At 36.2% G+C, this 15,544-nt stretch overlaps 1 protein-coding gene across 1 annotated transcript in view; it reads left to right on the forward strand.

Moving 5' to 3' along the window:
* The window catches only part of NIPBL (Nipped-B homolog (Drosophila)), a 251,156-nt gene that overhangs the window by 218,166 nt on the left and 17,446 nt on the right, over window positions 1-15,544 (forward strand). Inside the window, exons 33-38 of the mRNA XM_006889575.1 lie at window positions 7,266-7,374; window positions 8,904-9,040; window positions 12,140-12,280; window positions 12,452-12,545; window positions 12,942-13,096; window positions 13,800-13,890. Coding sequence (XP_006889637.1) covers window positions 7,266-7,374; window positions 8,904-9,040; window positions 12,140-12,280; window positions 12,452-12,545; window positions 12,942-13,096; window positions 13,800-13,890 — 727 coding nt within the window. The remainder of the gene's footprint in view (window positions 1-7,265; window positions 7,375-8,903; window positions 9,041-12,139; window positions 12,281-12,451; window positions 12,546-12,941; window positions 13,097-13,799; window positions 13,891-15,544) is intronic.

Raw genomic sequence — 15,544 nt, forward strand, 5'->3', positions numbered from 1 at the left:
TGCAGTTGGCGCAGGATAGAGCAGGGTTTAGAGCTGTTGTGCTTAGGGTCGCTATGAGTCGCAAACGACTCGACGGCACATAACAACATAACAACAACATATTGAAGTAAAATTTTATAAGAAAATATATAAATTTTTTTTTTACCTGTAATTCACAAACATTATCCCTAAAAGACTGGAAATACCTCTATGTTAAAATTATGAAGCAAAAGCTATCTTAAAGTGAAAATAAAAATCACAACAAAGTATTAACATTGAAACTCCTTATACAAACCATTATAAGGCAAGAGACCCTGTAGGTAAAGTTTATGATTTGAAGCTCATGAAAGCATCTTCATAGAGGAAACAGTGTCTGTAACATGAAGATGTTTAACCCTTTATTTTTACATACCATATTACATTCATTTGATTGTAAAAATTGAAGTCAAACAATACCAAATAATGGAGAAGAGAGGGACTAAATAATCTCATATTTTGCCAATACTTGAGAAAAATCTTAAAACCACTTAGAGAAATAATTTAACATTATCTTAATAAAGTTAAATATCAGCTATCCTGTGGCCAGACAATCTCAATCCAAGGTTTATATTCAGAGAAAAATGTCATGTATGTACTCCAGGAGACATGTACAGTCTTGTTAATAGTACCACTAAAACTTTAAATAACCTAGCTACAGAAAAATAGATAAATGGGTTGTAATACAGATACACCGCTAACTATTATACATTCTTCTTATTGTTGTTGTTAAGTGCCTTGAGTCATAGGCGATTCATTAGGGACCTTAAGAACGAAAGTCCTCAACCCTTGCGTGACCTTCATCCTTTCTCCAGGTTCATAGGGTTTCCAGAGGCAAGCAATTTATGGAAGTGGATGCCACTCCTGCTTCCAAGCTTATATTGATTGGGGAGCTCCACCAAACGCTGTCCACCATGGGTAACCATTATTGCATTTGACACATCAGTGTCACAGTGTTCAGCTTTACAGCAACCACAAGTTACCTCTGTACAACAAGTGGGCACACCAGGGCTATATGACCTAGAAGAATGTTTGTCCAAACACAATTAAAAACAGGCCTGAGGGCCATGGATTAGAGTCACTCTCCGTTTTTGTTGTTGTTTTTACTGGGGTGAGATGGTATCTCATAATTGTTTTGATTTGTATCTCTCTTAAGAGCTAGGGATTTTGAACATTTCTTCATGTGCTTATTAGCCATCTGAATGTCTTCTTCGGTGAAGTGTCTGTTCATATCCTGTGCCCATTTTTCAATTAGGTTGTTCATCTTGTGGTTGTGCTTGAGTATTTTATAAATTCTAGATATAAGTCTCTTATCTGACATGTCATTACCAAATATTTTTTCCTAGTCTGTGGCTTCCCTTTTTACCCTGTTGGAGAAGTTTTTGGATGTGCATCTATTATTCATTCTTAAAATAAATCATAAAATCATGCAGCTGCATGAACCATATAATTAATGACTTAAAGTTGCATGAAAACTCAAATCCCAGCAGACTACATCTTTTTAAAAAAAAAAAATTTGAGAATTGGCTAAAACCAGCAAAAATTTAATGTACGCACTTCTATCAAATAAGGAGATAATAGTTTTTGTAATAGTGGTTACATTAAGAGTGAAACAAAATGAGATTATCACAAGACTACGCTGGGAGTTAAAAGTTAATAGAATTCTTATTTTTAAATTGTATTCATAGTTATTTTTTAAATATCTATTTAAAAGGGTTATCAGTAGTATTATATCATGAACCACACACAGTTTATGGCTAATAATTTTTGTCTGTTTTAAGTCTTAGAAATAAGAGTGTGAGGTGACTTTTACCCCTTGCAAAAAAGCAAATTAGCATGTAATTTTAATTGTTACTTAAGGAAGTGGATTAGGGGATGAGACAAGAAGAATTTGCACATTAGAATTGACGTCTGATAAATGGAAGTTGTACTCCTCTTAAAGTTATTCTATTACTAGTTATTTTAATCCCCGTGTCTCATAGTAAATGTGCTAACTTGGGCTGTCCAAGCAATACTAGTCATGTGTTCGAGTCGGAACTGATTCATAGCAGACCTTTCAAGTGGGTTTTCAGAGGCAGTAAATCCCAAGGAAGGAGATTGCCCATCCTCCCAAGGAGGAGGTTTTGGATTTGAACCACATGCCTATGGATTGCTGCATAGGTTCTTAGCAGTAGGCCTCTAGAGATTCCTACTAGCCAAAAAGGGTTTTTAAGTTTTTAGCTTATTGAAACTTTAAATTTAATTACCCTATTTAAAAAACAAACAAATCCATGGTCACTCACATAAATAAAGCAGACACACACAGTAACCTATGAGAATAACAAAATTATGTTTAATAATTCTGGCATAGTATGCTCGTGCATATTTTCTGACATTCCTAGAAGTGATTCATTCAACCTCATTCAGTTAGTAGTTTGCAGACATTACTTCTGATATTTGTATAATAAAGGTATAAGCCATAGACAAGAACTCATAGATTAAGTGTGGTGGTAGTGGTGGTGGTTAAGTGCTTTTGAGTTAAGTCTGACTCATAGCAACTCTATGAACAACAGATCTGAATCCTGTGCCATTTTCACCATCTCTGATACTCTTGGCGCCCATTGCTGTATTCACCATGCCAATCCATCTTGTTGGAGGGCTTCCTCTGTTTTGCTGACCCTCCAAGCATGATACCTCTTTCCAAAGAACATCCTCTCCTAGCAACATTTCCAGAGTATGAGAGACAAAGTTTTATCATGCTTGCTTCTAAGGAGCACTCTGGCCGCATCTTTTCCAAGACATCTGTTGAGCCAAAAATGGTCAACTTCCATGAATTTGTCACTAGAGAAATTTTTGGACTTATAGCTCTGCAGTGGATGTAGTTAAGATGAATAATACTTTGATTCTTCCAACATTTCTGGCTACCAGAACTATAGCCACTACAGGTACACATGCACCAGATACAATAAGGCTTGCTTCACTGAAAACTCTTGTTGCATCATGAAAAGGTAAAATTAAAGCTGATGGTAGTTTTCGTGAGTTTCCATGCCATCTGAAAAACTGCCTACCACTATAGGGGTTCATTATATGGATGAGCTGAGCTGTAACGTCATGAAAGTATGGATAGAAAATGTTACAGAACCAGACAGGGACATTCTTTTCCAAGAAATCGTTACTAATTTTTGCCCCCACAGTTTTTTACAAAATACAAAAGATTTTCATAATTTTATTTACTGGACCACATAAAGCACTCATACCTAGTAGTCCTACCTGAATAATAGGAGTCTATATGTGGGGCATCATGATTGTAAGAAGACTCATCAACAATTCGCATTATACAGATGACACAACCTTGTTCGCCAAAACTGAGGAGGACTTGAAGCATTAGCTACAGAAAGTCAAGGACTGTAGCCTTCAGTATGAATTTTATTTCAATATCAATTAAACAAAGGTCCTTACCACCAAGCCAATATGCAGCATCATGGTAGATGGAGAAATGATTGATGTTAATGATCAACACCATTGGCACTAGCCGTCAGGAAATCAAAAGATGAATTGCACTGTGAATTTTCTGACAGGGAAAATCTGCTTGCTGTCAAGGACCTCTCCAGAGTGCTAAAGAGCAGCGGTGTCAGTCTAGAGGTTAAGGTGCACCTAATCCAGGCCATTGTCTTCTCAATTGTGTGCTATGCATCTGTGAGCTTGACATTGACTAAGGACGACAGAAGAACTGAAACCTTTCAATTGTGGTGCTCAAGAAGAGTATACCATGGACCCTCAAAAGAACAAATGGTTCTATCCTGGAGAGGGTGAAAACACTTTGCTCCTTGGAGGCAAGGATTTTGAAGCTCTGGCTCATGTACTTTGGGCATGTTGCCAGGAGGGACCAGCCCTTGGAAAAGGACGTCATACTAGGAAGAGTAGAAATTCAACACAGGAGAAGGAGACCCTGGATGAGATGGATTGACACAGTGCCTGTGACAGTGAGGGCAGGTGTGTCAGAGATAGTGAAGTTGGCTCATGATAGGGCAAGGTTCAGAGCTGTTCTTCTTAGGGCCACTATGAGTCATAGTCAATTCAACCTAACATATAACACCACCTGTTTAAGACTTAATGAAAAGAAAATAAGATGAATGGATGGATGCAGTCTTTGATTTATAACTTCCGTCACCAAAACAACTGAAGCAGGAGATAGAAAAGTCTGAAGGAAATTGCTTTTTCCTTGGGGAAAATGACTTATATTTTTAAAAAAAAAAAAGAAACCACCCATAATGGCTTCAGAAAGGATGAGAAATGTGTGGCAGCAGAATGCTGATTGATAATGAAGATACCAGGGACAGTGGTGATGACTTTAGTTTAGCGGTCCTAGAAGAGTGTTAACCGGGAGCTCTAAGATATTTCAATGATGACAAAGACAAGAGTTTGGCTTTCAAGGGTTCTAGAAGTTAGAACAAGAAATCTGAACCTTATCCTCTCCTGTGCCTTCCTCATCATCTGCGACATTGTTGAACCCATTGCTGCAGTCACTGAGTCAGTCTGTCTTGTTGAGGATCTTCTCTTATTCTCACTCTCCACTTTTCCAGGCTTTCTGTCTTTCCATAGATTTTCCCAATGCACTACCTCATTTGATTGCTTGATGGTGCTTTCCGTGTTTGTTTTTGTGTTTTCAAACAGAATAAGAACATTAACTTCAGTCTTTTCTCCTTTTTCATATCAGATTCCCTTAGTGAATTTTATTTAATGATTTAAAATACATTGATAATAGCAAAATTAGTTTTATTTTAGATCTATGGAAGCAGTAAAATACAAATGAAACTAGTAGTATGTGTACAGTATAATACAGGTTGCACATTATTCGGGAAATGTACAATTCACACTTTTTTTAAAGATAAGGTAATTTTAATTCCTCTGTCATAATAGCTATCAGCTGCTCAGTAGCCATACGTGGCTGTTGTTTGAAGTTGATCTGAATCGTGGTGCCCATGCATACAGGGCATGACTTTACTCCCTGGGGTTTTCAAGACCTGTTGTCCTGACCTCCAGAAAGGCCTTTCAGAATCAGGTCCCCAGGCCTGTAGTCTTAAGACACCTTTAGAGAGGGTTTGAAATGACACTCCTTCAAATTAATGGTTCACCAGTTTCCTGTTTCGTATTATCTTTAACTGCACGTGTCTATTTATGCTCTATTGACTATACAAAGACATTTGCCTGTGTGGGTCATGATAAGTTACGGCTAACATTGAGAAATGTTTTGCATGTGCTCATGCAAAACCTATACCTAGACCAGGAGGCTGCAGTGCGAACAGAGCAAGGAACACCACCAGGTAGTATTCTATCTCCATACCTGTTCAGTCTCTTTGCTGAGCAAATTATTTGAGAAGCTGGAATTTATGAAGAGGGATGTGGCATCAATATCAGAAGAAGACTTGAAGCATTTGTTGCAGAAGAACAGCCTTCATTATGGATTCCATCTCATAATAAAGAAAACAGAAATTCAGCATCATGATGGATGGAGAAAAGATTCGTCTTATCGGAATCCATAGTTAAAACCCTTGGTACTAGCAGTCAGAAAATCAGGAGCTGTATTGCCCTGGGAAGTGTCTGCAGTCAGGGAGGTCTCCATATTATTGAGGAGCAATCATGTCAGTTCGAGGACTAAGATAATGTGAATCAGGTCATGGTCTTTCCAATCACTTGTTACACATGTGAGAGCTGGACAGTGAATAAGAGTTGATGCCTTTGAGCTAAGTTCTTGGAGAAGAGTACTGAACATCCCATGGACTGCAAAAAGAACAAACACATATTACTTGGAGAAGGTGCAGCCAGAGAGCTTCTTGGAGGCAAAGATGATAAAGCTTCACCTCACATACTCTGGGCATGTTGCAAAGAGGGGCTGTCCTTCGAGAGAGTCAGCCAGGTGGATTGATACAGTCTCTGCCACAACGGGCTCTAGTGTGTCAGGAAGTGTGAGTATGGTTCAGAATAGGAGACGGTTCAGATTTGTTGTTCATAGAATTGCTGTGGGTCATACTTGACTTGATGGCAACTTAACAACCACCTAGCTGCACATACACTTAAACAAAACTGAGAAGAGTAGTATGTCCCCTGCCCAGGTATGACACACAAATTCATGAAATGTTCCATATTTTTTAAAAGAGGAAGGCCCTCAATGAGATGGGTTGTCACAGTGACTACAACTCTGGACTTGATGAGGATGGCACAGGATACAGCAGGGTTCAGATCTCTTGTTTATAGAGTCTCTGTGAGTCATACTACTTGATGGCACCTAACAACAACATGACTGTCATATTGAACAACAGAAAGACTCTACCAGTGTTGTTGTAAGTGATGGGAAAGACCGTGGGCTGAATCACCTGTAATATTCCATTATTATGAGAACTTCTATTATATGGCAGTGGGACTATAATAGACGTGCTGACTCTCTTCATACATCAAAAGGTGTATTCATTTTAATTGCGAATCTCTACCAGGGAGCTCTGGTGCCTTAGTGGTAAGAAGCTGTGCTTCAATCTCAAAGGCATGCAGTTCAAATCCACCAGCTGCTTCCTTGGAGAAGGATGGGCAGTCTCCTCCCGTGCAGTTTAGTTCCTCTTTAAACCCACTGGAGGCTCAGCTATGGTTCGGTTCTGACTAGATGGCACACAGCAACAACAGTCTTCACTAGCAAAAAAGATGTTCCTGACTTTGTTTGTCATTGGTCTATGATTTTTGAAATCTGTTTCATTTCTGTTTTGGCTGGAGTTAAATGTATTATTTATTAATGATTTGATAAAGGATAACATTTAGTTGTTCCATCCCAAAGAATCCAGCCTTATGTTTTACCATTATAAAAAATATAATCCAAATGTTGTTATAATTACATAAAAGACTTTTATTTACCCATCATTTTTCTTAATTACACATCGTAGGACTTGAAATCATGGGGAAGGGCATTCTAATTATTTAACTAGTTTGAGTGCACCTCTTTATTACTGGTTATAGTAAGGGAGAAAAAGAAGTTACCCTCTCTGATTCTTTTCATATCCTCCTTTATATCCTCTGTGCCACAATTTAAATGCTTCTTGGTAAATTGAAAGTATAACATTTATCATATGTTTTGTTTTATTTATAAATTTACACTTACAGTATTAAATTGTTAGTGACAAATTGAAAAGCCTATTGCTTATGGACATGTTTAATTTGTTACTGTTCTTATTGGCTAATGAATAATTGTACTGTGTCTTTGTCTTTTTCCCTGTATGAATATGTAGTTGTTGAAGTCCGAAGAGGATTCCTCGTATAAACCTGTGAAGAAAGCTTGTACTCAGCTTGTTGATAACCTAGTTGAGCACATTCTTAAGTATGAGGAATCACTAGCTGGTAAGATGTTTTATATATGGGTCATCAAGTTAATATTGTGTTTTAAAACACTGGATATAATTCTCATTTCTGTGTTTGACTCTGCTGAACTTTGTAATTAACTTCTTATCAATCCCATTTCTTGTGTTATGTTGCATTATAAATTATATTGTCAAATACGGAAGAGATTATGTCAAGCAGTATAATAAACAGATAAGCCTCATCTATTCCACATTATTTTTTAATATCGTATAATAGATTGAGCCACACCACAACAATATTACTTAGTGCCACCCATCATAAAACTGTCAGATATCCTTTAAATCATAAAGTTTTCTTTCAAAACGAAGTTGTTTATATTTAAGTATTTTATAATGTTATTTTCAGTCACAAATCTGATTTTTAATCAAACTATAAATAATTATATAAAACTCTGAAAGTCATAAACATCGTACTTAAAACATATACTAACATTGCTCCTTATCATCTAATGCACGTTATTAAGGAATGTTGGTCAGCCTCTCTTATTCTCTTTATGGCACATACAAATTAATTATATCCTTTATGTATTTCATGCAGGGTTATTTCCCTGTTATTTCTCATTTTATATATATACTTTTTGCTATTACATCTTTCTTCCCTAGACATTTAGGAGTGATAGTGGTTTTCCTTAGGGAGCTCTGCTAACATAGTCCATACAGAGTGTAACCCAAAGTGCATCTGTGTGGTGGTTCAAAACCACCAGCAATTCCAGTGGGAAAAGGTGAGCAATCTCCTCTCACTCGATTTATAACCTCTTGAGTCAATTCCAATTCAAGGGCAGCAAGAGAGGTTGGTATCACTTCATGTTAAAGAATTGTTAACCTTTGAAAACTGTTTTACCTCATATGAGCCAGTTTATCTCTTACCTTAAAATTCACCTCCTGTATCAATAGCATTTTGTCTGCCTCTGTTATATGGCCATTAGTCCAACCTTTTCTTGGCACAAAGAGTTCAATGAGTCAGACTTTTATCAGTATTCTAACAGGACATCTCTTTCTTCTTAGTTTCTCTGAACTAACTATAAGGACATAACTTGTTCCACTGAGTTGTTTCTGACTTTCAAACTCTTCTTTGGCTTTCTGAGGCTTCAGATCTTAACAACAGTCCCATCTTTCTCCCTCAGGGCATCTGATCTCTTCAGACTGCCAGAGATATGTGACCTTTTTGTTAGAAACTCAACACATGATAGAACTCAACCCCAGAACCCCTTAAACACCATATCATCTCGATTGTTTTTGTCCTCTTTCGCTAACTTATTTTCTTGCATTAGCTTTCATTCATTTTTCTGTATAAAGCTTTCTTTCCCTTAATGTTTGTCCTTTTTCCTGATTATAAATAAAAGAATGTATTTAGAAAGTTTTTGTGTCTGTCATAAGAACTGCTGGTTTGTTAAATTGAGGGGTATATTAAATCTATTTAAGACATGGTTTTGAATAATTTAAATAGTATCTTTGTAATTTTTCCACTGCTTTGTCATGTTTTAGAATCTTACTTGTTTGTTTTTCCAGACTCTGACAATAAAGGTGTAAATTCTGGAAGATTGGTAGCTTGCATAACCACTCTATTCTTATTCAGCAAGATAAGACCCCAGCTCATGGTTAAGCATGCCATGACTATGCAACCATACCTTACAACAAAATGTAGTGTAAGTATGTTGTTGTTGCTAGTTGTTGTGTACCGTTGAGTTGGAGCCAACTTATAGCTGATCCTCCAGTGGGTTTTTCTTACTAAACTAGATAATTTTAAATTTAGACTTTACATAAATGTCAACCACATTTTCATGACAGATCAGAGTCATTTTTACTGACAGAGCAGCTGAACTATTATTTAAAAATACAGGCTCTTATATTGGTAGCAAGTTATCTACAAGCATCCATTTTCTGATGCATTGTGTATGTGTAATGCTTAGGTTCCATGTCTGTGAAAATTCCTCTAGGAAAACCTTCAGGAACTGCTGTGTAAGTCTTAGTGCATTTGTTGAGAGGTCTCACAGTTCCTGTCTTGGAGGAATTTATCCTTTTTTGAATTCTAAATGTGTTTTCATTTGTCTTTGTCACGTGTATATTTTAGTATTAATATATTTAATTTTATAATAGAATAGTATATTAAATATGAGATACTTAATATCATCCCCAATATGCTAGACTGTAACTTTGAATTAATACTAATACAGGCTTTGTTTTTCTAAAATGAAAATAATTATATAAAACATTGCTTAAGTAAAATAATCCAATAATTAAGTGATATTTTAAAAATACAATACTGATAGCTTAGTGAGTTAAGTGAGTGGCTTATTACAAAAGCTAGGTTTTAAAATATCATAACAACTATAAAATACAAACATTGCTTTGTGTACTGTGTTCCCATTGTCCTAATGGAGCTTATATTAACTGGCTTAAAAACAGAGCAATTTTGTTACTTTGAGCTGTGTGTCTGGGGACGGGATGTGTGATTAATTTTTCTTCAATTGGCTCATATTAATACATGTATCTCATGGCATATTTCATAATCTCAAATCACTTGATACCACTGTTCATTAGTTTACAGCAGTGATGCCGTAAGCTATCTCACCAATATTTCCACTACCAACAAGGTCAATATTGTTGTTGTTATTGTTATGTGCCGTCGAGTCGTTTCCGACTCATAGCGAGCCTATGCACAACAGCTCTAAACCCTGCTCTATCCTGCGCCAACCGCACCGCCTCTGACACACCCAGGTCAATATTAGACACAAATAAAATGTCACTGAATATTATTTAGAAATGGCTAGAGGAATAAATCAATACAGAACTGCCAGAAATTCAGACTGGATTCAGAAGAGTCTGTGACATGAGGGAAATCATTGCTATTGTCAGATGAATCTGGGCAGAAAGCAGAGAATACCAGAACAATATTCCTTTATGTTTTATTGGCAGTGCACAGGCATTTAAATTTTTTATGGTAATTTTGCTGACATTAAAAACAATAGAGGTTCCTGAATACTTAATTATTTCTATGAAAAGTCTGACATAGACCAAAAAGTAGTCATCAAGGCAGAACAAGGGGATACCACATGGTTTAGAATCAGGAGAGGCATGGGTCACAGTTCTATCATTTTTTTCCATAACTTTTCAGTCTCCTTGTTGAGCAAATCATTAAAAAAAGCTGAACTTTTTGAAAAAGAATGTAGTATTAGAATTGGAGGCAAACTCATCAACAGCCTGGGTAAATGCAAATGACACAATCTTGTGAGTAAGACATTACTAAAGATGAAAGACAACATACAGTCTGTGACATGGATTGCATTTCACCATACAGAGACAAAACTCCTCACCACTGGGCTGATAGGCTGCATCATGAGAGAGATAAAGATTCAAATTGTCAGTTAATTCATTTTACCTGGTTCCACAATCAATACCCATGGTGGTAGCAGTCAAGAAATCAGAAAATGTAATGCATTGAGCAAATCTACTGTTATTGACTCCTCCAAATGCTGAAGAGACACCATGGTATCAGTTTAAAGATTGCGTGTGGTTGGAGGACTGGGCAGGGAGGAAAGTGTAACAATGAATGAATGGAAATCCAAAATCTCTGTAAATGGTCACTAAAATTAATAAAATAAAATTTAAAAAAAAAATTGCACCTGATCCAAGCCATAGTATTTTCAGTTGCTTCCTTAGCAGCTGAAGTTGTTGGACAACAAATAAATACTGCCAGAGAACAATCAATGCAATATTAAGTATCCCATCAGCTGCCAAAAGATGATGGATTTTTTTTTTTTTTTATTCACATAATTTGAGAGCCAGTCCTTGAAAAAAGACGTGATGGGAAAGGTAGAGCGGCAACAACGAGATGGACTGTTATTTGTGATGGAAATCCTGTGGCTGGCACAGGATAGGGTAACTTTCCAGCGTGTTCATAGAGTTTCTGTGCATTGTTGTTAATTCAGTGGCACCTAACAACATTGTAAATGGATTTGCATGGTTTCTTTTTCTGAGTTAGCTTTGTTGATGTAGAGGGATCCCACTGATTTCTTTCTGTTACTGTAAATGAGATATGCCAGTAGTACAACTCTCCTGTCCCCCTCCACCCCCAGCTCTGTAATAATATACAGAAATGTCTTCAGATATCACCAAGTATCCTTTCAGTAACAGACTTTCATATAATTGAAAATAGTTGTGTTAACAGGCTCCAGTTAGAAAAATGCAGTACCTTAAGGCCCTATCATGGTGCTCTCGTGGCATAGGACATAAGGAGTTGTCATGCTAACCCATACACCACACCTTTCTGGCAGTTCAAATCCATTAACAGCCCTGTAAAAAGATGGGCATTCCATTTACAGCCTCCAAAAACCCTCTGGGGGATCTACTATGAGTCAGTTCTGACATGACAACAGTGAGTTTAATTTTTTTATGACTGCATTTAAAAACTGGTCTTTGTATAGTGCTCTACTAAATATTGAGTACCTTGGTTTCAAATTTACTTATCTTAAATTCTAAAAGGGGGGAAAAGAATAACTGTAGCACAGTGATTCTGTGACCTTTAAGTTTGCACAGTAAGTTAATGGTAAAGCTAGATTCTAGGTTTTCAACACTATGGGCATCTTTTTTAAAAAAAAACAAACACCACCTTTCTAGTAGACTTTTTTTTAACAGAACATTTTATTTATATATTTATACATATATGTTTATGCCTCTAAATGCATAGAACTGCACATGGCTGTTACGGTTTGAAGCTTCATAAAACATTAATTTTATCCCTATAGACGCAAAATGATTTCATGGTTATCTGCAATGTTGCAAAAATCCTCGAGCTGGTTGTACCACTAATGGAGCACCCAAGTGAAACATTCCTTGCCACCATTGAAGAAGATCTGATGAAGCTTATCATCAAATATGGCATGACTGTAAGCATTCGATTTACCATCTCTGTGTTGAGTAGTTTATCATTTGCAAATGACAGTTAAGTTCCAGTTTATTTCATTATGATGCAAAAGGTAAATTTTTAACATAGTATAAACTATTTTCCCTTTCTCTTTGACTTTTGTCTAAGTGATAATTTTTCTGTTACCTTTCAGGTAGTACAACATTGTGTCAGCTGTCTTGGGGCTGTTGTAAATAAAGTAACACAAAATTTTAAATTTGTCTGGGCCTGTTTCAATAGATACTATGGTAAGTTTATTGCCTGCACTTTAAGATGATTGTGCTAGGTCCTACAGTGTGCCTCGCTCATTTTAATACTGGTGACAAAGGATAGCATCCAGGGACTTGGAGGTTGCTGTGATTGTCCTCCATTCTCATTTCTCTCTCAGAGGCCACCTGTGCTAGGGTCTTTAGATCCCCTCAGCAACCCACTATTCCCTTTTGAAATTCATTTCTTCTTCAGTAAAGGATTAGCAGATTTCCTGCTCACTGTGTAATATAAATTTGAAATTTTAATCTTCATTATTTTAGGCTCTAAAAAGTACTCTCTTAATTCTAGACATACTTAGTATTTGGAAACTTTGGTAAATGTTGACTAGTATCTATTTGAACACAGTAATTCAAGGATGTACTTCTCTTTAATAGGTGCCATTTCAAAATTAAAAAGTCAGCACCAAGAGGACCCAAATAACACTTCTCTTCTTACAAACAAACCAGCACTTCTTAGATCCCTTTTCACTGTTGGAGCACTATGTCGGCATTTTGATTTTGATTTGGAAGATTTTAAAGGCAGTAGTAAGGTAAAGAGCATGATGATGATGATGTAGTATACTAGGAAAGCAACAACAGTGTAATCATGTTATCCAAGAATGGGCATAGTGACCCCGAAAGAAGGAGGCATTCGGATGGACTGGCTTAATGAGAATTCTAAAACAGTTCTTCACAAAGTGTGGACTGGCTGCTGGTCTAGGAACTGGTCTTGCAAAATAAGTTTACTTCACAAGTTATATAGACTTGCAACAATAGACTGTATTCATATAAGGAAATTTAATTTTGTTTTAAACATTGTCAATAACAAAAGTGATACATTTAGTCACCTCTAATCACCAACCAGTACTTTGAATAATACTCTAAAATATATGAAATGATTTTATTTTTAAGTACAATTCATGTGGAAATTTCCAGTGTTTCCTTTTAGTCATATTTTGGTTTTCCTTTATATTATTGTAGAACATGTATGAGGATCCAGGGGAGGTGGAGGAGGGAGCAGACTGGTGAGGATGAGCAGGGGTAGAAGGGGTTAAACATAAGGTTGCACAATTTGATGGGTGGGTTACGGACATGGGAAATCCTAAGTCTCTGTAAACTTTCATTAAAATTCATAAAAAAAAATTTATACATAATTTGTAAGTAAACCAGAATAAAATAAAATAGGGGTTTTTTAAAGAAAAACAACTGATCTATGTGACTCAAATATTTTAATGTGGTACTCTCCCTACTCAGGTTAATATAAAAGATAAAGTACTTGAACTCTTGATGTATTTTACAAAACATTCAGATGAAGAAGTACAAACAAAAGCCATTATTGGTCTAGGTAAGTTAAGTCTTTAAATTTCTGTATGATTTTCAGGTTTTGGGGTAGAGAAAAGTTTTAAATATTGTGAGTTTAAATGACTGATTTATTTAAATATATTTGTGTTGGTAGTAGAGGCTGTTACATAGAAAAGGAGCAGTGATTCACATACTTTGTTTCCATTCTAGCACAGCCATTGACTTCCTGGGTGACATTTTGTAAGATTTAACTTTTCTGTTTATCCATTCTTCATTCATGAATTACAAGCAACATGAAAGCACTTGAGTAAAGAAAGATAACATAAAAGTACTTTTTAATTGTCATTTTTCATTACACAGTCTTGTCATTTTGTTTTTCTGACTTCTGATTTAAAATAATAGGTAGTGTGCATAGCCTTTTATTTGCACAGATGTCTATGGTACCCCACCCAGAAGAAACGGTATGGATTCATATCTATCTCATGCTCTTTTCTAAGAGCACTGATAGATTTTTTGTAGAAGCATAAGTCATTTGTAGAAGCATAAGTCAATATGGCTTATCTATAAGGAAATTAATTAAAATATAGGTAAACTATAAGGAAGATAGGGAGCTCAGATCACTTAGTTGTAAGGAACTGCAGTGACAACACAGTTAAAATTCACAGTTCAAATCCAACAGCTATTTTACAAGAGGAAGATGTACAATCTCCTACTGTGCTATTTACTGCCTCTGAAAACCCACTGAAGGTTCAGCTTTGGGTGGGTCCAGCTTGACTGTATACAGCAAAAAGGAAGATAGCATTAACAAGTGCCTGAATTGGGTGTACTTTAGAAAAAAGAAAAAAATTACCTAGGTGATTTTTTGCAGATACATGTAAAAGTACTCAATAAATTTAAAAATAAACTTTAATTAGGTAGCATTAACAAATTTTTATATGCATGGACAGTTGCAAAGTATTACTATCTTCTGAACAAAAATGACTAATAAAGGATTTAAATTCCTAAGCCTTATTAAATCTTGTTTACTAATCTTTGATGGAAATTTAAGTCTATTTTATTCCTTCATGTTTTTCATAAAGTTACTTGAAACAAGAATAGTAAATATTGAAGTATTATTTACTAGGGGTTTATTTGAGTACACTATTTAATCCATCATGGGCTTTGGGAATATTCAACCTGGCTATACGTTTATTGAAGAGGCAATCCTAAGAGTTTTACAGTTAATTTCTAGAACAAATGGGGGAGGTGGGGAATTTACTGTCATTTCAATGTAATACTGTCCAGGAATGGTGCCTTTAGAACCAGTTAATTAAAGACATTGCCTGGGCCAGAGTTACCCTATGTAACCTTGGGCTAGTTAGCTATATGCTTTGAGTTAAGTTTGTTACTGCTCATCCATAATACATGTTACCTGATTGCTCTAGGATCTGTTGTATATTTTCCCCCCTCAAATGAGCATGAATGTTGTTGTTGTTGTTGTTGTTGTTGTTGTTGTTGTTGTTGTTATGCCGTCGAGTCACTTGCGACTCATAGCGACCCTATGTACAACATCCCTAAACTCCACTCTGTCCTGTGCCAGTCGCAATGTCTCCAACACTCCCGTCCCAATTACCCAGTCACTGAATCAATCCACCTCATAGAGGGCTTTCCTCTCCTGCACCGTCCCTCCACCCTCCCAAGCATGATGTCCCTCTCTA

The sequence above is a fragment of the Elephantulus edwardii genome, unplaced genomic scaffold (genome assembly GCF_000299155.1).
Source record: "Elephantulus edwardii isolate Elephantulus edwardi_28Jun2011 unplaced genomic scaffold, EleEdw1.0 scaffold00079, whole genome shotgun sequence".
NCBI classification, from domain to species: domain Eukaryota; kingdom Metazoa; phylum Chordata; class Mammalia; order Macroscelidea; family Macroscelididae; genus Elephantulus; species Elephantulus edwardii.